The 21,453-nt window shown below is 35.8% G+C and overlaps 1 protein-coding gene across 1 annotated transcript in view; it reads right to left on the minus strand.

Annotated features, from left to right (window-relative positions):
- CATSPERB (cation channel sperm associated auxiliary subunit beta) overlaps window positions 1-21,453 on the minus strand; it is a 126,580-nt gene that overhangs the window by 57,143 nt on the left and 47,984 nt on the right. Inside the window, exons 10-14 of the mRNA XM_061181498.1 lie at window positions 17,863-17,929; window positions 17,519-17,565; window positions 16,958-17,110; window positions 15,447-15,599; window positions 7,822-7,966 (exon numbers count right to left, since the gene is read on the minus strand). Of these exons, the coding sequence (XP_061037481.1) occupies window positions 7,822-7,966; window positions 15,447-15,599; window positions 16,958-17,110; window positions 17,519-17,565; window positions 17,863-17,929 (565 nt within the window). The remainder of the gene's footprint in view (window positions 1-7,821; window positions 7,967-15,446; window positions 15,600-16,957; window positions 17,111-17,518; window positions 17,566-17,862; window positions 17,930-21,453) is intronic.

A 21,453-nucleotide genomic window follows, 5' to 3' on the forward strand; every position in this document is an offset into this window, starting at 1 on the left:
ATACCTAATGCTACTGAGCCATACCCTTAAAAGAAATTAAAATGTTAAAGTCTGTGTTGTGTATATTTTAACAAATAAATAAATTGGAGTAAACTAAACCACCAGCAGGAATCAAGGAAAAAAAAAAAAAAGAACCATATTATGCCAAAATGTAGAAAAGTATGAGCTAAGGAAAGGAAGAGAAAATTCTGATGTAACAGGTCACACTACTCTATGTCTAACCCTTTAAAGCAATATAGAGAGAAGGAAGGTAAATCAACAAAATCCTGAGGACTCTCAGTAATATCCTCCTAAGGAGACAGAGGTTGACAGTGGATGAGATGGTTTCCAAAGGAAAAGTAAAGGGAAAACCCAGCCCTCTTAAGTGAAGTCAGGTTCACCACCTTCCAAGGTCCTTTACTGAGTTGAGAGAATGAATCAAGTGCTACCTAGATGAGGTGAAGCAAACAGTCTCAAGAATAATTTACCCATGTTGCATCAGAGCAAATTGAAGATCTACCAGTGCTGCACACTTTAGTGATGAACCAGAGAAAAAAACGAGGAGGAGGAATAGAAGGAGGAGAAGATGTGAGGGAGGAAAGGGGTAAAGAAGAAGGTAGAATAGGGGAGGGAAGGGGACAGGAAAAGGCAGAATAGGAAGGCACTGATAGCATATAAGAGATATACAGAATCCAGTCAGACAAAACATATCCCAAGATAAGGTAAAATTTCCTCTGTATTTTGCATCAAAAGACTTTAATGAATTAATAGATTCAACAAGACAAGATCTCAAAGCCTCAATAACTGAATGACAACATGAAAAGGCAGATCACAGAGATAAATAAATTGAAAGCCATGTCCCTTTATCATTCTAGGCTCCAAGACAGGCTGACAAAATTTAACTGTGTTGGAAGGGGGGAGGCATCTGTCAATAAGGTCAATCAGTATGAATTTTTCCTTTCAACTGTGCAAACTGAGAGGAGCTATGTAGGCTTGATCAATGACATCACAAAATTACCAAACCAAGTAAATGGAGAGCCATATATCATTTACCCAACTCCACCTCTTACAAGCTGTGTGACTTTATTTTTTTTTATTTTTATAAATTTATTTAGTTATTTATTTATGGCTGCATTGGGTCTTCATTGCTGCGCATGGGCTTTCTCTAGTTGCGGTGAGCGGGGGCTACTCTTCATTGCAGTGTGCGGGCTTCTCACTGCGGTGGTTTCCCGTTGCGGAGCACGGGCTCTAGGCACATGGGCTTCAGTAGTTGTGGCTCGTGGGCTCTAGAGCACAGGCTCAGTAGTTGTGGTTGCTCCGTGACATGTGGGATCTTCCCGGACCAGGGCTTGAACCCATGTCCCCTGCATTGGCAAGCAGATTCTTAACCACTGCACCACCAGGGAAGCCCAAGCTGTGTGAGTTTAATCATATCAATTTAAACTGTAAAAGTAATTTAACATTACCTATTTCAACTTGGTTGTTGTGAATATTAAATGAGATGATATTTGTAACATGCTGAGTACAACTATAGTAGCTCACTGAGTGGGAGCTATTATTATTTGTCTTTGGGGAGAGTAAAAAAAAAAATCACTGAAATTGTAAATGAGAATAAAGCATGATGTTTCAGAGTCCCCCTGCTTTAGGGTTGTTCATAGGATCCCATTTTTGTGGATCCTAAAAATCCATCATCACCACCCCACCCCCTGCCAGAGGATTCTGGGAAGATGGTAGAGTGGGATGCACTAGGAATCTCTCTCCCCACTTGGACAACAATTGCACTGGAAGAATCTATCTGATGTAATTGTTTGGGAACTCTGGAGTCTATTGAAGGCTTAGAACTTCCAGAGGAAGACTTGGGTAGTAAATTGCAGTTAATTTCAGCCCTTAGCACAGTAGAAGCTACCCACCCCCCCTCTAGCCTCAGGGCAGGCAGTTATGCATGTGTTCCTGGGGCAGTTGCACACAGCTTGCAGGAGCCAGTGTGGGCAAAAAGGACCTTGTCCTCCAAATATTGGGGATCTGTGCTCTGTTTGCTGATTGCAGCTTCTTATCACAGAGGTGCAGACAAAAAGGAGGGTGGCCATTCTTGTTGCACCTCTTTCAGTGTTTCAAGTCCACTCCCCACTGGCTGAAATGACTTCCAGGGAATTTAAAGGTCTGGGCCCTTCCCCCTTATCTACCCCTTCATTTGTCTCTTTTTTCCCTTTTGGGAACGAGACATTAAAGACTACGACATTTGAGGTATTATCAAAAAGACAAGAGGTAACAAGTGTTGGTGAAGATGTGGAGAAAAGAGAACACTGTTGGTGGGAATGTAAATTGGTGCAGCCACTGTGGAAAACAGTGTGAAGACTCCACAAAAATTAAAAATAAAACTACCATATGATCCAGTGATTCAACTTTTGGGTATATATCCAAAGGAAATGAAATCACTATCTCAAAGAGATATCTGCATCCCCATTTTCATTGCAGCATTATTCAGAATAATCTAGACAGAAAAACAACCTAAGTGTTCACCAACAGATGAATGGATAAAGAAAATGTGGTATATATACACAATAGAATATTATTTGGCCATTAAAAAGAAGGAAACCCTGCCATTTGCAACAATGGATGAAACAGAGGGCATTATGCTAAGTGAAATAAGTCAGAGAAAGACAAATACTGTATGACCTCACTTATATGTAGAATCTATAAAAAAGTCAAACTAATAGAAATTGAGAGCAGAATGGTGGTTGCCAGGGGTGTGGTGGCAGGGGAATGGGGAGGGGGTAATTGGTAAAGGTGGTTGAAGGGGACAAATTTCCAATTATAAGATGAATAAGTTCTGAGGATACAACATACAGTACAGTGACATAGTTAACAATACTATACATATATTTGAAAGTTGCTAGGATGGTAAGTCTAAAAAGTTCTCATCACACAAAAAAATTATAACTATGTAAGATGACTGATGTGTTAACTAACCTTATTGTGATAATCGTTTTGCAATATATACATATATCAAATAATTATACTGTACATCTTAAACTTACACAATATTATGTCAATTATATCTCAATAAAGCTGGGGAGAAAGACTAGGACATTCAAAAGCAACTGCATACACAAGGAAAATTTAGAAACTGACCACATACACTTGGGGAAAGGTACAGGCTCAGGAAAGACCTAAGAAGATCTTGAGTTTACATCTCAGGCTAATCCTTGGCACAGAGACAGCCCACAACAATAAAAAAAACAAAAACATTAACAACAAAAAAGCAAACCCTGGGGAAGGGGGAGAATCTGATTTCCATATCTACTATATTATTAGATTCAAATGTCCAGTATTCAACAAAAAACTCACAAGGCATACAAAGAAACAGAAAATATAGCCCATTCAAAGGAAAAAATTAAATCAACAGAAATGTTCCATCTTAAAGATGTTCAAAAAACTAAAGGAAGATGTGGAAAAAGTCAAGAAAATAATATATGAACAAAATGGAAATATCAACAAAGAGATAGAAAAACTAAAAGAACCAAAAAGAAATTCTACAGATGAAAAAGCACAATAATTGAAATTAAAAATTTGTTAGAGGGATTGAAAGGCAGAAGAAAGAATCAGTTAATTTGGAAATAGGACAATGAAAATTAGCGAGTCTGAGGAACAGAAAGAAAAACCATTGAAGCAAAGTGAATAATGGTTTGTAACTGTACTTGTGTTTTCTATATGATTTAAGAGACTAATACATTTAAAGAAAAAAATGATTAATGTGAAAGCTAGTATTACTTACTGTTAACTTGGGTTTGTAACTCCAAATCTCGTTTTCTACATAATTTAGGAGACTGATGCATTTAAAAGAATTACTAATTTATGTTTGGAGGCACACAATGTATAATGATGTAATTTTGTGACATCAACAGCTGAAACAACAGTAGTTGGAGACTTCAATACCCCACTCACAATTATGGACAGAACACCAGACAGAAGACAGGTAAGGACATCAAGTACTTAAACAGTGCAGTAAACCAACTGGATATAATAGACATACACAGAACATTCCACCCAACAACAGTACATACACTTCTCAAGGGCATATGGAACAATTTCCAGGACAGACCATATGTTATGCCACAAATTAAGTTTCAATAGACTTAAAAAGATAAATATCACACAAAGTATCTCCTCTGATCACAAGGAGATGAAGTTAAAAATTAATAACAAAGAAAACTGGAAAATTCACAAAATTGTGGAAACTAAACAACACTCATTTAAACTAGCAACCTACCAAAGAAGAAATCACAAGGGAAATTGTAAAATACCTACAGACAAATGAAAATGAAAATACAACATACCGAAACTTATGGGATGAAGTAAAAGTGGTGCTAAGGGGGAGATTTATTACTCTAAATATTTACATTAAAAATAAGGAAGAAATGAGTGAAGGGAGCCAAAAAGTATGAACTTCCAACTATAAAATAAATAAGCCATGGAGATGTACAGGAATACCTAGGAGATACTGCAAGTTTGTTTCTAGGCCAACACAATAAAGCAAATATTGTAATAAAGCAAGTCACATGAATTTTTTGGTTTCCCAGTGTATATAAAAGTTACGTTTACACTAGACTGTAGTCTATTAAGGGTGTAATAGTATTATGCCTTTAAAACAATGTATATACCTTAATTTAAAAATACTTTATCACTGAAAAATGCTAACTATCATCTGAAAATGGATGGTTGCTACAAACCTTCAATTCGTTAAAAAAAAAGCAATATCTGCAAAGTGCAATAAAGCTAAGCACAATAAAATTACATATACCTATAATGTACAGCATGGTTACTATAGTTAATAATACTGTATTACATATGTGAAATTTGCTCAGAGAGTAGATCTTAAAGTTCTCATGACAAGAAAAAAAAATTCGTAACTATGTATGGTGATGGATGTTAACTAGACTTATTGTGGTAATCATTTTGCAATGTCTACAAATATAAAATCATTATGTTGTATACCTAAAACTAATATAATGTTATATGTCAATTATACCTCAATTAAAATTGTTAAAACAAAAACCAAGAAATTTCTCAAATCAACAATTTAACTTTAAAACTTAAGGAACTAGAAAAAGAAGAACAAAGTAAACCAAAAGCTAGCAAGGAAAAAAGGAAATAATAAAGATTAGAGCAGAGATAAATGGAATAGAGAGTTGAAAAACAAGAAAGAAAATCAATAAAATCAAAAGTTGATTCTTTGAAAATGTCAATAAACCTTTACCTAGATGAACTGAGAAAAAAAGAAAGACGACTCAAATTACTAAAATCGGAAGTGAAAGTGAGAACATTACTGCTACTTCTACAGAAGTAGAAAGGATTATAAGAGAGTATTATAAAAAACTGTACACCAGCAAATTGGATAAGCTAAATAAAATGGAAAAATTCCTAGGAAAAAAAACCTACAAGACTAAGTAAATCATGAAGAAATAGAAAATCTGAATAGACCTAAAACTAGTAAGGAGATTGAATTAGTAATAAAAAATCTCTCAACAAAGAAAAGCCCTGGACCTGATGGCTTCACTGGTGAATTCAACAAAACATTTAAAGAAGAGCTAATACTGATCCTTCTCAAACTTTTCCAAAAAATTGAAAAGGAGGGAACATTTCCCAACTCATTCCATGAGGCCAGTATTATCCTGATACCAAAGCCAAACAAAAACAGTATCAAAAAAGAAAAAAGAAAACTGTAGACCAATATCCTTGATCAGTAATGATGCAAATATCCTCAACAAAATACTAGCACACAGAATTCAGCAGCACATTAAAAGGATTATTCACCATGACTAAGTAGGGTTTATTCCTGGAATGCAAGGAACATTGAATGCAAACAACATATGAAAACTGATCAATGTAATATACCACATTAACAGAATGAAAGAAAAGAACCCACAACATCATCTTAACTGATACAAAACAGCATTTGACAAAATTCAACATACTTTCATGATAAAACACTTAACAGACTAGAAATAGAAAAAAACTATGGGGGGGTGAGTGGGATGAATTGGGAGATTGGGATTGAGATATATACACTATTGATACTATGTATAAAATAGATAACTAATGAGAACCTACTGTATAGCACAGGGAACTCTACTCAGTGCTCTATGGTGACCTAAATGAGAAGGAAATCCAAAAAAAGAGGGGGTATATGTATATGTATAGCTGATTCACTTTGCTGTACAGTGTAAACTAACACAATATTGTAAAGCAACTATACTCCAATAAAAATTATAAAAAAAAGAAGAAAACTACCTAAACATAATGAAAACCATATATGAGAAACCCACAGTGAACATTATACTCAAGGGTGAAAGACTTAAAGCTTTTCCTCTAAGATCAGGAACAAGGCAAGGAAGCCCACTCTCACCACTTCTATTCAATATAGTACTGGAAGTTCTAGCCAGAGCCATTAAGCAAGAGAAAGAAGTTAAAAGCATCAGAATTGAAAAGGAAGTAGTAAAATCATCTCTGTTCACAGATGATGTGATCTTATATGTAGAAATCCCTAAAGCTTCTACCAATAAAAAAAAAAAAGACCTATTAGAACTAATAATGGAATTCAGCAACGTAGCAGGATATAAAATCATCACTCAAAAATCAGTTGCATTTCTGTACACTAACATGAATAATTAGAAGATAAAATTAGGAAAACAATTCCATTTACAATAGCATCAAAAACTACTTAAGAAATAACCAAATTAGTTAAGGGTAACCCACAGAATGGGAGAAAATATTTGCAAATCATATATCTGACAAGGGATTAATACGCAGAATAAATAGAAAACTCCTAAAACTCAACAATAAAAACAAGCAATCTGATTAACAAACAGGTAAAGGACTTGAAAAGACATTTCTCCAAAGAAGATATAAAAATGGTCAATAAGGACATAAAAAGATGCTCAACATCACTAATAATTAGGGAAATGCAATCAAAACTATAATGAAAAACCACTTCACATCCATTAGGATGATTACTATCAAAAGACCAGAAAATAACAAGGGTTGGCAATGATGTGGAGAAACTGGAACCCTTTTGCACTGGGGGTCAGAATGTAAAATGGTACAGTGCTGTGTAAAACAGTATTGCAGTTCCTCAAAAAATTAAAAATAGAATTATCATATGATCCAGCAATCCCACTTCTGAGTATATACCCAAAAGAAATAGAAGCAGGTCTCAAAGATATATCTGTATAGCCATGTTCATAGCAACACTATTCACAATAGCTAAAACATGGAAGCAACCCACTTGTCCACTGATGTATGAATGGACAAGCAAAATGTCATATATGTCATACAACTGAATATTATTCAGCCTTAATGATGAAGAAAACTCTGACATACGCTATTACATGGATGACCCTTGAGGACATTATGCTAAGTGAAATAATCTAGTCACAAAAGGACAAACACTGTATGATTCCACTTATATGAGGTACCAAAGTAGTCAAAATCATAGAGACAGAAAGTAGAATGGTAGCTGTGAGAGGCTGTGGGGAAGAGAGGAGTGGGGATTTATTTTTTAAAGGGTATAGAGTTTCAAGATGAAAAGAGTTATGGAGATGGATGTTGGAGATGCTTGCAGAATATTTGCATGTATTTAATACCACTGAACTATACACTTAAAAATGGTTAAGATGGTAAATTTTGTTATGTTTATTTTTATTACAGTAAAAAATTTTTTTAAATCCATCATCCCTAATCGGTCTGTGACCTTAGGATTAGTTAATATGGCAGATTTTAAAATAAATCTTCTAATCCCTGGCTCACAGGTAGTGCTTATACCAATAAAAGTGAATTCCTCACCTGCCTTTGTCAAGTAAACCTTTCCACGTTGGGAAACAAAAGTAATATCTGAAGTATAAAAACTATGATAAGTATTCTTTATGATATCATCATCAAAGTCAGCTATAAATTCAAAGGTGTTGCCGCCATCAATTGAAAGCCATACCTAAGGGAATAAAAAGATAATACCTCACTAAAGAGCTGCCATGTAACAGTCATCAGTTACCTAATCTTCCTACATAAGAAAAGTCATGAACCATGACCATGCTCCCACATCCATCACACACACACACACACACACAGACGTACAGACTCCTTACCTACTTGGTAAACCGTCTATTTCCTTCCTAGAGTTTGTGCAAAAGTGTACGTGGCAGTCTTCAGTTTTAAACAGTATGCATTGTGAATGTACCAAAGAACAAAGTTATTCCATCATCTCCCAACTGGGCCTCCTTGTTCATAAAAGGATGAAGTGTTGGATGTATTTGGATATGGAGGAGAGTGCTTATCCATATTAAAATGAGACTTCTGTGCTGAATTCCTTTATTAGTTCTAATCAGGTTTTTTTGTTTTTGTTTCGTTTGTTTTGTAGAATCTTCAGAGTTTTCTACATACAAGATCATATCATCTGTGTATAGAGATAATTTTACTTCTTCCTTTTATATGCAGATACTTTTAAATTTCTTTTTCTTGTCTAATAGCTCTGGTTAGAACTTCCAGTACTATATTGAATACAAGTGGTGAGAGTGGGCTTCCTTGCCTTGTTCCTGATCTTAGAGGAAAAGCTTTAAGTCTTTCACCATCGAGCATAATGCTCACTGTGGGTTTCTCATATATGGTTTTCATTATGTTTAGGTAGTTTTCTTCTATTTCTAGCCTGTTAAGTGTTTTTATCTTGAAAGTATGTTGAATTTTGTCAAATGCTCTTTTGTATCAATTGAGATGATGTTGTGATGTTTTTTTTTCTTTCATTCTGTTAATGTGGTGTATTATTACATTGATCAGTTTCATATGTTGAACCATCTCTGTGTTCTAGGAACAAATCCCACATGGTCACGGTATGTATAATCCTTTTAATGTGCTGTTGAATTCAGTTTCCTAGTATTTGGTTGAGAATTTTTGCATCAGTGTTTTCTAGGGATTTGGTCTCTAGTTTTCCTTTCTTGTAGTATCCTTGTCTGGCTTTGGTATCAGGATAATGGTGGCATCATAGAATGACCTTGGAAGTGTTCCTTCCTCTTCATTTTTTTTGGTATGAGTTTGAGGAGGATTGGTGTTAATTCTTCTTTAAATATAATATTTGGAACAACTCACCAATGAAGCCATCCCGTCTTGGGCTTTTCTTTGTTGGGAGGTTTGATTACTGATTCAATCTCCTAACTAGTTACTGGTCTGTTCAGATTTCCTATGCCTTCACAATTTAAGAATTAGGAGGTTGTATGTTTCTAGGAATTTACCCATTTCTTCTAGGTTATCCAGTTTGTCAGCATACAACTGTTCATAATATTCTCATATCCTCCTTATTTCTGTGGCATCAATTGTAATGTCCCCTCTTTCAATTTTAGTTGTCTTCTTTTTCTTAGTTAATCTAGCTAAGGCTTGTCAATAAAGCAGCTCAATTTCATTGCTTTTTCTCCTATTTTTCTATTCTTGATTCTATTTTTCTAGTTCCTTAAGTCGTAAAATTAGGTTGTTAATTTGAGATTTTTCTTTTTAATATGTGTTTATAGCTATAAACTTCCCTGTTAGTACTGTTATTGCTGCATCCCGTAAGTTTTTTTTCACAGATTATTTTTTATTTTTCATTGAAGTATAGTTGATTTACAATATCATGTTAGTTTCAGGTGTACAGCACAGCGATTCAGTTATATATATATATATATTCTTCAGATTCTCTTTCCTTATAGGTTATTACAAAACACTGGGTATAGTTCCATGTGCTAGACAGTAAGTCCTTGTTTATCTGTTTTATATATAGTAGTGTATATGTGTTAATCCCAACCTCTTAATTTATCCCTCTCCTCACCCCCTTTTCCCCTTTGGTAACCATAAGTTTGTTTTCTATGTCTGTGAGTCTCTTTCTGTTTTTGAAATAAGTTCACTTGTATCCTTTTTTTTTTTTTTTTTCAGATTCCACATGTAAGCGATATTATATGATATTTATCTTTCTCTGTCTGGCTTACTTCATCTAGTATGATAATCTCTAGGTTCATCCATGTTACTGCAAATGGCATTATTTCATTATTTTTTATGGCTGAGTAGTATTCTATTGTGTATATATACACCACATCTTCTTTATTCATTCATTTACCTGTTGATGGAAATTTAGGTTGCTTCCATGTCTCAGTTATTGTAAATAGTGCTGCAATATGTCTTGTTTTCATTTTAACTTTCTCAAGGTATTTTCTGATTTCCCTTATGACTACCTCTTTGACTCACTGGTTGTTTAAGAATGTGTTAATTTCCACATACTTGTGGATTTTCCAGTTTTCCTTCTATTGACTTCTAGTTTCATTCCACTGTGATTGGAAAATATACTTTGTATAATTTCAATCTTTTTAAATGTGTTGAGACTTGTTTTGTGGCCTCACATATGATCTATCCTAGAGAATGTTCTGTGTGTATTTGAGAAGAATTTATTCTGCAGTTGCTGGGTGCAGTATTCTGATTACATCAGTTAGGTGCAATTGGTCTACAGTGTTGTTCAAGTCTTCTGTTTCCTTATTTATCTTCTGTCTGGTTGTTCTATCCATTATTGAAAGTGGAGTATGAAGTCTCTTACGATTATGTTGCTATCAATTTCTCCCTTCATTCTTTCAAAGTTTGCTTCATATTTATATTTCAAAGTTTGCTCTGATGTTTCATGCATAAATATTTATAATGGTTGTATCTTCTTGGTGAATTGACCTTTTATTCTTATACAATGTCTTTGTTTCTTGCAATGATTTCTGACTTAAAGTCTATTTTGTATGATTACAAAATAGTATAGCCATCCCTGATCTTTTGGATACCATTTGCATGAAATATTTTTTCAATCTTTTCGTTTTCAGCCTATGTCCTCAGATCTAAAGTGAGTCTCTTGTAGACAGAATATAACTGCATCCTGTTTTTTTTTTAAAATCCATTCAGCTAATTTATGTCTTTTGATTGGGATATTTAGTCTATTTAAATGTAAAATAATTACTGACAGGAAAGGATTTACTATTACCATTTTGTTTATTGTTTCATATGTCTTGTAGCTTTTTGTCCCTCCTTTCCTCTCTTACTGTCTTCCTTTGTGTTTTTTTTTTTTTTTTTTTTTGTAGTGACATGCTTTGATTTCCTTCTTGTGTTCTTGTGTATATATTCCACATATATATTTTTCTTTGTAGTTACCACTGCAATTACATAAAATATTACATTCTATTTTTAATCTGATAACAACTTAACTTCAACTGTATACAAAATCACCTCCTATACAGCTCCACCCCCACACTTTACGTTATTGATGTCATAAATTACATGCTTTTATATTATATACTTGTTAACATATTTATAGTTTTAAAAATATTTTTCTCATGTAAATCCTATACAAGAATTAAAAGTGAACTTATGCACCAAAATAACATTAATACAAGTTACTGTATTTGTCCATGTTTTTATATTATTGCAAAACTTTTTATTTTCATGTGACTTCATGTTGCTATCTAGCATCCTTTAGTTTTGTCTTGCAGGACTCTCTTCAGCATTTTTTTTGCAGAGCAGGTATAGTTGTAATGAACTCCTTCAGCTTTAGTTTATCTGGGAAAAATCTTAATTTCCCCTTCCTTTTTGAATGACAGTTTACCAAATACAGTATTCTTGATTGACAGTTTTTTGGGTTTTTTTTTCCCTTTCAGCACTTTGAATATATCATCCCACTCCCTTCTGGCTTGCACTGCTTCTGCTGAGAAATCCACTGATAATTTTATGAAAGTTCCCTTGTATGTGACAAAGTCACTTTTCTCTTGCTGCTTACAAGATTCTGTCTTTGACTTTTGACAGTTTGATTATAATGTGTCTCAGTGTTGGTCTCTTTGGACTTATTCTGATTGGAATTTCTTTAATGTGTATGTCCATTTTCCCCCTCAAATTTGAGAAGTGTTTGACCATTATTTCTTTAAATAAGCTCTGTGTCCCTTTCTCTCTCTCTCTTCACCTTCTGGGACTCCCATAATGCATATGTAGGTCCATTTGATAGTATCTGTAAATTCCTGAGGTTCCCTTCACTTTTCTTCATTCTTTTTTCTCTTTGCTCCTCTGACTTGATGATTTCAAATAACCTCTCTTCAATTTGCTGATTCTTTCTTCTGCTTGATCTTGTCTGCTGTTAAACTTGTCTAGTGAGTTTTTCAGTTCAGTTATTGTATTTTTCAGTTCTGGAATTTCTGTTTGACCTTTTAAAATGATTTCTATCTCTTTTTGATAATCTCATTTTGTCCATGCATTATTTTCCTGATTTCTCTTAGTTATCTGTGTTCTTGTCTGACTCATTGAGCACCTTTATGACAGTGGTTTTCAATTCTTTGTCGGGCATCTCATAGACCTGCATTTCTTTAGGGTCATTTTCTGGAGTTTTATTTTGTTCCTTTGATTGGATCATGTATGCCTGTTTCTTTGTATGCCTTCTGATGTTGCTATTGTTGTTTTGAGACTTGGGCATCAGATAAAGCAACCACATTTCCAGTTTTTATGGACTGGCTTTATGCAGACCTCTACCAATCTGCCCAGTTAGAGATTCTAGGACCTCTGAAATCTTTTCTGAGGATGTGCCTTCTCTGGCTTGTTCTGTGCTTTTAGTTGTCTCAAATTCCCTAAACTGTTTATCCCTGCTTCTTCTCAGAAGCCCATAAGCTCTTGCTGCCGCTGGCATCTGCCTGCAGAACTGCAATTCTAATGTGCTGCAGTGATCATATCTGTTTTCAGCAGTTTCCAAACAAGGCTGCCAGTTCCATCAGTGCTTTCAGTCAAGTGAGACAGATTCCAGTCTGTCAGGCAGCCCCTGGTCTTGCCAGAACATTGGATGCACTGTTAGCTCTTTTGTTTCTGTCCTGAGGGAGGATCCTTGGTGTGGGAAGTTTCCTTCAAGTTGTGCTGCACTAAGTCAAATAGGAGGAGAGGCATGGATGTATGTGCAAAATGTTGCAAGTTTTTCTATCCCTTTTGCTGGAATCCCTTCTTGGTTTTAGCTTGGTTTGGGTGCTGTAGCTTCTCAACAGGCCTGTAGAGTTCTTGCAAAGGTATGCTGGTTTGTATATTGCTATCTTTGTGGTTCTGGGGGAAAGTGAGGGTCTGAAACTTCCTAGCCTGCCATCTTGTCAATATTACTCCCCCTTTTCAGCAGTTTCCAAACAATGCTGCATGTCGCATCAGTGTTCTGAGTTAGGCAAGACAGAAACCAGTCCCTTGAGCAGCCCACAGACAAGCCAGAATGTTGGACACAAGGCCCACTCTTCTGTCTCTATTCCAAGGGAGGATCCCTGGTGTGGGAGGTTTCTTCCTAGTTGTGCCATGCTAAATTGAATGGGGGCAGGACAGATGGGCACACACTGCAAATTTTCCCACCCCTTTGTTAGAATCCTTTTTTGGTTTTATGTTGGTCTGAGTGCTGTAGCTTCTCAACTGGTCTCTAAAGTTCTTGTAAAGGTACTCTGATCTGTATATTGTTGCTAACTCAGTGCCTCTGTGGAAGAGCAATGGCCTGAAGCTTCTTAGTCTGCCATCTTGCTGATCCAGAATTCTTCTTTTTAATGAAGGTGAAGTTCTCTTTTTCTTTTATGGTTATTGTTTTTTTAGTCTTGTTTTAAAATGCTTTCCCACACTGAGTTCAGAAAGATATTCATTTTTTTCCCTCTAAAAGTTTTGATATTTAAATGAGTAATCTGTCAGGACTTGAGCTTGATGTATGTTGCAATGTGGGGATATATTTCAACAGTTTCTGTATGTATAACCAAACTTCCCATCCCATTTTGAGCAGTCTCTTATTTCCCCCTGTGATGTCACTTTGGCCTCTATCAATATTCTAGATTTGCATGGGTCTACTGGTGGGCTATTTTACCCCATTGGTCAATTTGTCTATTCCTGGGCCAAAACTGCATTACCAAAATTATTACAACTTTTAAAATAGTGTTAATATCTGGTAATACAAGTCCCTCCCCCTTATTCTTCTTCAGAAGTGTCTTGGTTACTCTTGGTCTTTTGTTTTTCCATGTATAATTATTTTTTTCTTTTTGCTTTACTTAAAAAATTTTTTAATTGAGGTATAATTGACATATACCATATATATTTTAGAGTCAACTTAAACTCCACAACAAATCTTGGGATTTTGATTAGAGTTGTATTAGATCTACAGATTCATTTAAGGAAGAATTGATATTATTAGTCAAGTTTTCTTGTCCACAAGCATGTTTATGTTCATTTCTTTATAAAGTTTTAAATGTCCTTCAGTGAAGTTTATAATTTTCTACATATAGGTCTTAGAAATCTTAGATTTATTCTTAGGTACTTTATAGTTTTTGTTTGTGTATTTCTGTTTTGTTTTGCTTTGTTTCTGCTATTGTAAATAGTGTCTTAAAAATTATGTTTTCAAATTTATTGTTGATTGTGTGCAGAAATGAAATTGACTTTACCTCCTGCCTAGTTTAACTTTAACTCCCATCTTGTTTTAGTAATTTGTATGTATCTTTTAGATTTTCTATATAGACAATCAGATCTTCTGTAAGTAAATAGATTTTGTTCGCTACTTTTTAATATTCATGCCTTTGATTTCTTAATTTTTTTTCTTTGTCTTATTGCATTCCCCTCTGTATACTTTTTCACTTCTTAATAGTTTCTTGGTAGAACTCCAAGAAACTGTTGTATTGTGGTTAATACAAACCCCTGCCTCTTCCACAGTTGAATGTGGAAAAGAACATTTGATAATGCTGAACTGGTCACATGTTGAATTCATGAGCACAAAGCTCAAGTAATCATATTAGATTACCTTAGTCAATTCATTCTCCCATCTTCCTAGGCAACTATTTTACTCTGTTCTCTCCTTCCTCAACCCCTCAACATTCCTCCTCCATCCTCACTAGTAAACAATAACTTTGATTTTTGTTGAGAAAATAGAAGATAAATTCCCACACCTTCCATTACCATAGCTACCCACCTGCCTACCAGTTTTTGAACCCGAAAATCCTTCCTTCCTCCCGTTACTATAGAACAACTGTCTGTGCTCCTAAGGCCAATCTCTCCACTAGTTCATAGACCTCATCTCCTCTCACCTCTTTAGAAATGTCACTCCAGCAATTTCTTTTCTCTCTTTCCTGCATCGTCAGCTTTTCCTCTCTACCAAATAAGTCCCATAAGCACACAACATAATTCCTCCTATCTTTAAAAAAACTCTTCTTTTGACCTTTCTTTCTTCAAACACTGCTACAATTCCGTGCTCCACTTTTCAGCAAAACTTTGCAAAAGATTTGTTTGTATTCACTGTCACTAATTCCTCTCCTCTCATTCTCTCTTCATCAGGCTTTCCACCTCCCTGACCATCAGAGTGACTCTGTTCTTTACTTGATGTATAATCACTCAGCAAAGAGCAAGTGAATGATTTACATCTATACTAGAGTGTGAAGTTTCATACACACCTGATTACCATAAGCATACAGAAAATGGCTTCGTGGGTGGAATATCATTCCAACAGGAGAAGAGAATGATGAAGGAAATAAGAAAAGTGGAAATTTTTGTATTAATCTTGGTTTGTTGTTTTTTAGGATCCTCACAGAGACAGTGGTATTTTTCTAGAAATAGATAAACAAAGCAGAAGCAAATCATAAGAATTTTTCCACCAACAGTACTAGTCTATGTTACAATTTTTAGAGTTTCCTGTTACTTGGATTTGGATTAAGATAGGCACAAAACCATTAACACAGCATAGAATTGGAAGGATTAGCAACTACTGGTATCTCTTTACTCTGCGTCCCCCCACCATATATGTCCATTTTATAGATGTTGAATATGAAGTAAAGGAGATTAAATAATTTTCCCATTTATTATTTAATAATAATAATTTAATTATTATTATTAAATAATAAATGTCATGGGGGGATTTATTGTAGAATCATTACTGAACTCAACAGACTCCAAGACCCATGCTCATAACTATAATGTCAAACTACTTTTTAAAAGTGTGGATGCCTAGGCCACACTCCAATTCTGTCAGATCATGATTTTGAAGGGGATCAGAATATGCACCCCCAAGGCATGCCACTTTGGTATAAAGATTATTTTAAGCTGAAGATATTTGAGATTCAAGAGATGCAGACAAAATCCTTCCATTATCTGACTAAAAGCAGCAACTTCTGGGATAAAAGGCTGCCATTAATTCCTCTTCAGAGCAGATCTACTCCCAGAAGGCAGAATGTGAACAAAACCTACCCCAAATCCCTTCTCCAGGGGAGTTTTATGGCCCTGAAGGAGCCGGAAAGACCACGCATACCTGTACAAACAAACATCACAAACTTCCTTATCTCCTGTTTGTTCTCCTGTAAACCATTATCTTTTCATTTGTTTTCCCTTAAGTACCTTTCTCGCTCAACCCCTTAAACTATTAAGATGGCATATAACCTCCAAATTTTAACTACCTTTTGAATTATTCACCACTGACTTTCACCCACACGTATGTGCACTGCATGCATAAATAAATTGTTTTCTTTTCTCCTGTTAATCTGTCTTTTGTCAGTTTAATTTGCAGGGCCCCAAAAATTGAACATAAGAGGGTAGAAGAGAATTATTTTTTTTCTCCCCTAAAATCATGAGGGTAGGGCTAGTTCCACTTTTTGTTCATTTAAACTAACCATTTTACAGACACTTAAATTTATATAGACCAAACTCAGCTTACATTCTCCTGAAGAATAAGCAAAGAAGCATTACTACACAAACAGCGCTGTATTTTCCATTTTCATCAAACTGAATGACAATAAGAGGCAAGACATCTATAAAGTATCAAACTATATTATTAACCATAAATAATTTCACTGTAGCCAATTTTATCACCTTCTATTGTCAAAGATAAAAAGAACTTGGAAATAAGTTTTGCAAAGGTAAATTTTCACTACTGTGGTGTCAAGAGCAATCACCTCTGGGCTATAAGGCCTACCTGGTTATGGAAGAGGTAGACTCCAGAACTTTGTTCTTGGTCAACAAGAAATGTTACCACAGTTGAAAGAATAGTTTTCATTCCTTTTGAAATGGGGGGTAAGCAAGGTAACCATTCAAGAAATGGTTCTTTACTATAAAAACAAGAGCTTGCCTACAAAAAGAGAAAGGAAAAGTTAATGCCATTCTTGAACTATAAAAGTTCCTAATTAGTTCTTGTAGGCTAATAAACTAATGAACAACACTAATTGTGTTGTCGTGACTGGTCACAAATAATAGTGATATATCTTTAATGCCTGTGCTTCTCTTCTGGGGGATATGAGTCCAGAAAACACTGCAAAGCATCCCTTTCTGGCATGAATTGTTTTTCTAGAACCACTGTGTGGGTCTAGATTTAACATAATTAGGTAATTACCATTAAATCTAAGTACAGGCACCACTGGGAGCAAAGAGTGATTGTTAAGCTTTTGAGTCTATAGAATTGCCATTTTTTAGATTAATAACAACCTATGAAATCATGAACAATAAAATTTCTTACTTTTAAAAATATTTAATACCATACCTCACTTAGGGTCCTGTTTCTCTCAAAGGTGATAGTAACATAATCAACTATAAAATATAAAGGTACAGAAATTATAAGTAGCATCTATATTTTTAAACGTATCACTAATTAAATGATACAATTTAATTGTATCATTTACAATACAATCTTCTTGCACTTACAACAGGGCATGCCTATTGTGTCAGATTTAAACTAATTTTTCCCCCAGTTTTAGGCCATTAACTTATACAAAACAAACCTATCTTTATATTTAATTCTGTTTTTATTTTATTTCATTTTATCTAATCTATATATGCTAGCTATGTTGAAAAAAGCTTATTAATAGTTCTTTAACTAAAATTTACCTTCAAAGTGTTCTCTGTTAGCAAAACATCTTTCATTATACCACAGTTTTCCTTTGATGTAGTCAACCTACATAAATAAACAAAAATGTCATTTAGGCAATATGTAGCCTTAAGATGTAAAAATAGAAAAACTTATAAGAAATTTTAAAAGTTCAATAGTTCAGGAATGTGAGGCAAATAAAAGAAGAAAAACTGTATGCCAGCAAAATAAAAGTTCGTAGAATGAGGACAAGAAACAAGAATATGCTTTTTGAACAACACACAAAAAAGGAATAAAAAGAAATTTCGCATGATTGGCATATGTTAATGGAAGATGCTACTATTTATGAGCTGTCTTTCCGAGGCTCTCAGGAGCTGTTGATCTTTCATTACAGTTAAAATGGGTCACATGCTTATCTTTTATTCTCCTTCAGCTGCAGCTAGGTTTAAGGAGACTTCCCAGAGGCCTGACAGCAGCAAGAAGCAATAAGAAAAAAAGCCACAAAAATACAGGTTTTGAAAAATTGGTCATATGGGAGAAGCTTCCAAGAAGGTGAGATTATATATGTTGGATATGAATTATATGCAAGAATTTGAGATGGTTTTGTAATAGGTGTCAATGAAAAAATGTTGCCTGCCATATCAGTAAACAAAGGATGTTGCAGCCATCAAGCCACTACAGCCACTCCGATGGTGAGCCCTGAGGGAACTCAGGACGGAGACAAATGAGCTGCCCACTGCCAAGCCCTCAGTCACTGCAGCCACCCCCCAAGGATGCACCCTGAGGAGACTCAGGATGACAAAGCACAGGATACTGGCCCCAGATAGCTGAGGTGCACATCAAAGGAATGATTTCAGGGAGCCCAGACTCTTGCATCTTCCCATACATAGAAAAAGGACTAAATTCCTTAACTTGAGATATCTGGTTTTCTTTAATTAACAGTAATCTTTTGATGTTCCGACTACCTGGTCTTTGTTGCAAAAACTCCTGAATATCCTCCTCCTCCCTTACCTCTTAGGAGCAGTCTCTCAGAGCTATCTGAGAGTCTGTGTCCCAGGCTTATGTCCTCAGTTTTGTCCACTGAATAAAACATAACTCAACTTTTAGGTTGTGTATTTTTTTTTTTAGTCAACATAGGAAGATTCTGACTCTCATATAATTGTTGAGACAAAAGGAAGACCTTCTTACATTTTTAAAGACCAGTAATAAAATCTGCATAATCTGTGCATTAAAAGCCTTTAAAATGTTCTAGAATAGATTGTGGTGATGCTTGCACAACTCCGTGAATATACTAAAGGCCATTGAATCGTACACTTTAAGTGGGTGAATTTTATGCTATGTGAATTATATCTTGATAAAACCGCTGAACAAACAAAAAAGCCTTTTAAAATGGAGTGGACAATAATTTATTTGAATTTCAACCTATGGTTTTATATCAAATGAGCCTTTTGAGTTCTCATATAAATCTTCAGTTTTTCAGGATGCCATAATTATCATGATTATATCTGGGCAATTAGTATAGAATCTTTATCGGGCCTTGATTCCTTTTTTACTCTTTAGATTCCTTCTTTTTTTTTTTTTTCCTACCTGGAATAAAACTCGTAATAGTCCAGTGAATATCCTTGGGGATAATTTAATCTGATCAGGCTGACTTTATTCCAAGGATGAGCTCATGCCCCAGGCCTGATTTAGCGTCACAAAGATGGGTCAGGAATACACACAGGATCCAACTCAGGTTAATGAGTCAGCCCTGAGGCTTGCTAGAACCACGGGGAAAGAGATACTTTATTCCTGTGGGGAGTGCTAAACTGATGGCACATAAACCTGGTGGCTATTCTTCCTGACAATTGGAGAAAACCCACTGAGAATGAAGCTAATGTAGAGGAAAGCAGACTCAAATGCTGAGAAGACAGGGTCGGACGGACATCTGTTAGGCACTAAATCCAGTCATGTCTGGAAGCTGGATTCATTCACTCCTTGAATTCCCTGTTCACATGAGCCAACAACTTCCTCTCCTTCACTAAAATCAGTTTTAGTTTGGTTTCTGTCATTTGCCTTCAGAAGTTTCTGACTATCTGTTTGGGGAGAAAACCCAGCTTTTTTTTTTTTAAAGTTGCTACCTTGATTCGTGAACCAGGCTGAGGTTTTTCTTATGTAATGTTATTTAATCACTTCACCTCTAAGAGGTAGATATTGTCATGCCCATTTTAAAATGAAGAAATTGAGGCCCAGAGAGGTATATGACTGCTCAAAGTTCCATGCTGCATGGCTACTAAGCTTGTCCAAGACTGGACTCCTGTCCGTATTCATTTATTCACTCATGGATTCTGCAAATATTTATTGAGACAGCCTATCTACAAGGCAGCCTAATAATAGCATACAATAGTAAATAGGATAGTTCTTGACATGAAACCTAAAGTCTGATGAGGTTAGTCCAAGTATCCATCAATAGGAGACAGGCTAAGTAAACTCTGGTTAAGTTCACACAATGGAATATTTGCAGCTATAAAAAAAAAGAACGGCAGGCTTAGGTCTGGTAGAAAGCACAAACAAGGTTCCTGCCTCACTTACAGCTTACATTTCTAGTTCTGTCTTTATTTCTGGCACCCCACCCCTTCACGGGAGTCTCTGAATAGTAAGCTCTCCTGATGCCTTATCTGTGACAATTTCTTTTCTTCACCCTCATTTTTGAATGATATAGTTTAGCTAGGTTTGGAACTCTCTCTTGACAGTTTTCCCCCTTGCTCTTTCTGATGTAAATCAGTTTTGCCTACCTGGCCTTCCCAGTTCTCAGCTTCACATTTCTTCCAATCAGTACAGCAAGAAGTCAGTTCCTTTTGTTTCCTGAGAAATAAGTGCCCCTTTGCTTTAGACGGTCTGAGTGAGTGTGCGTGGGTATGCACAGGTGAGTGTGTGCCCACAGGCCTGTATGAGGACAGAATGGGGAGGAGACATGGCAAAAGGCTAGAAATGCTCATAATTTTGTTGTGCTTTCCAAACTAAAGCATGCTTATATGTTGATGGGAATGACTTAGTTGAATCTCAGAACTTGACCTTGTAACAGAGAGGGGAGATAACTGATGGAACAAAATCCAGAATCAGAGCTGTAGGATCAGAGTTTACATGGTACTTGTATCAAATTAGAAAGAGTGCCCCGGGACTTCCCTGGTGGCACAGTGGTTAAGAAACCGCCTGCCAAGGCAGGGGACACGGGTTCGAGCCCTGGTGCAGGAAGATCCCACATGCTGCTGTGGAGCAACTAAGCCCGCGCTCCACAACTACCGAAGCCCGCATACCTAGATCCCGTGCTCCGCAACAAGAGAAGCCACCGCGTGAGAAGCCCGCGCACCTCAACGAAGAGTAGCCCCCGCCCCGCTCGCCGCAACTAGAGAAAGCCCGCACGCAGCAACGAAGACTCAGTGTAGCCAAAGATAAATAAATAAAATAAATACATTTATAAAAAATGAAAAAGAAAGAGTGCCCCTTTCTCCAGGTAGGCACAGACCCACACGGAGGTGGGGGGTAAGCGGATTGGGGAGTCAAGTGTTAGCCATATTTCGGCTCTCACTATCTTTTCAACTGGGTGTCCTTGTGCAGAACGCACTGAACAA

The sequence above is a fragment of the Eubalaena glacialis genome, chromosome 2 (assembly GCF_028564815.1).
Source record: "Eubalaena glacialis isolate mEubGla1 chromosome 2, mEubGla1.1.hap2.+ XY, whole genome shotgun sequence".
Lineage (NCBI taxonomy): Eukaryota > Metazoa > Chordata > Mammalia > Artiodactyla > Balaenidae > Eubalaena > Eubalaena glacialis.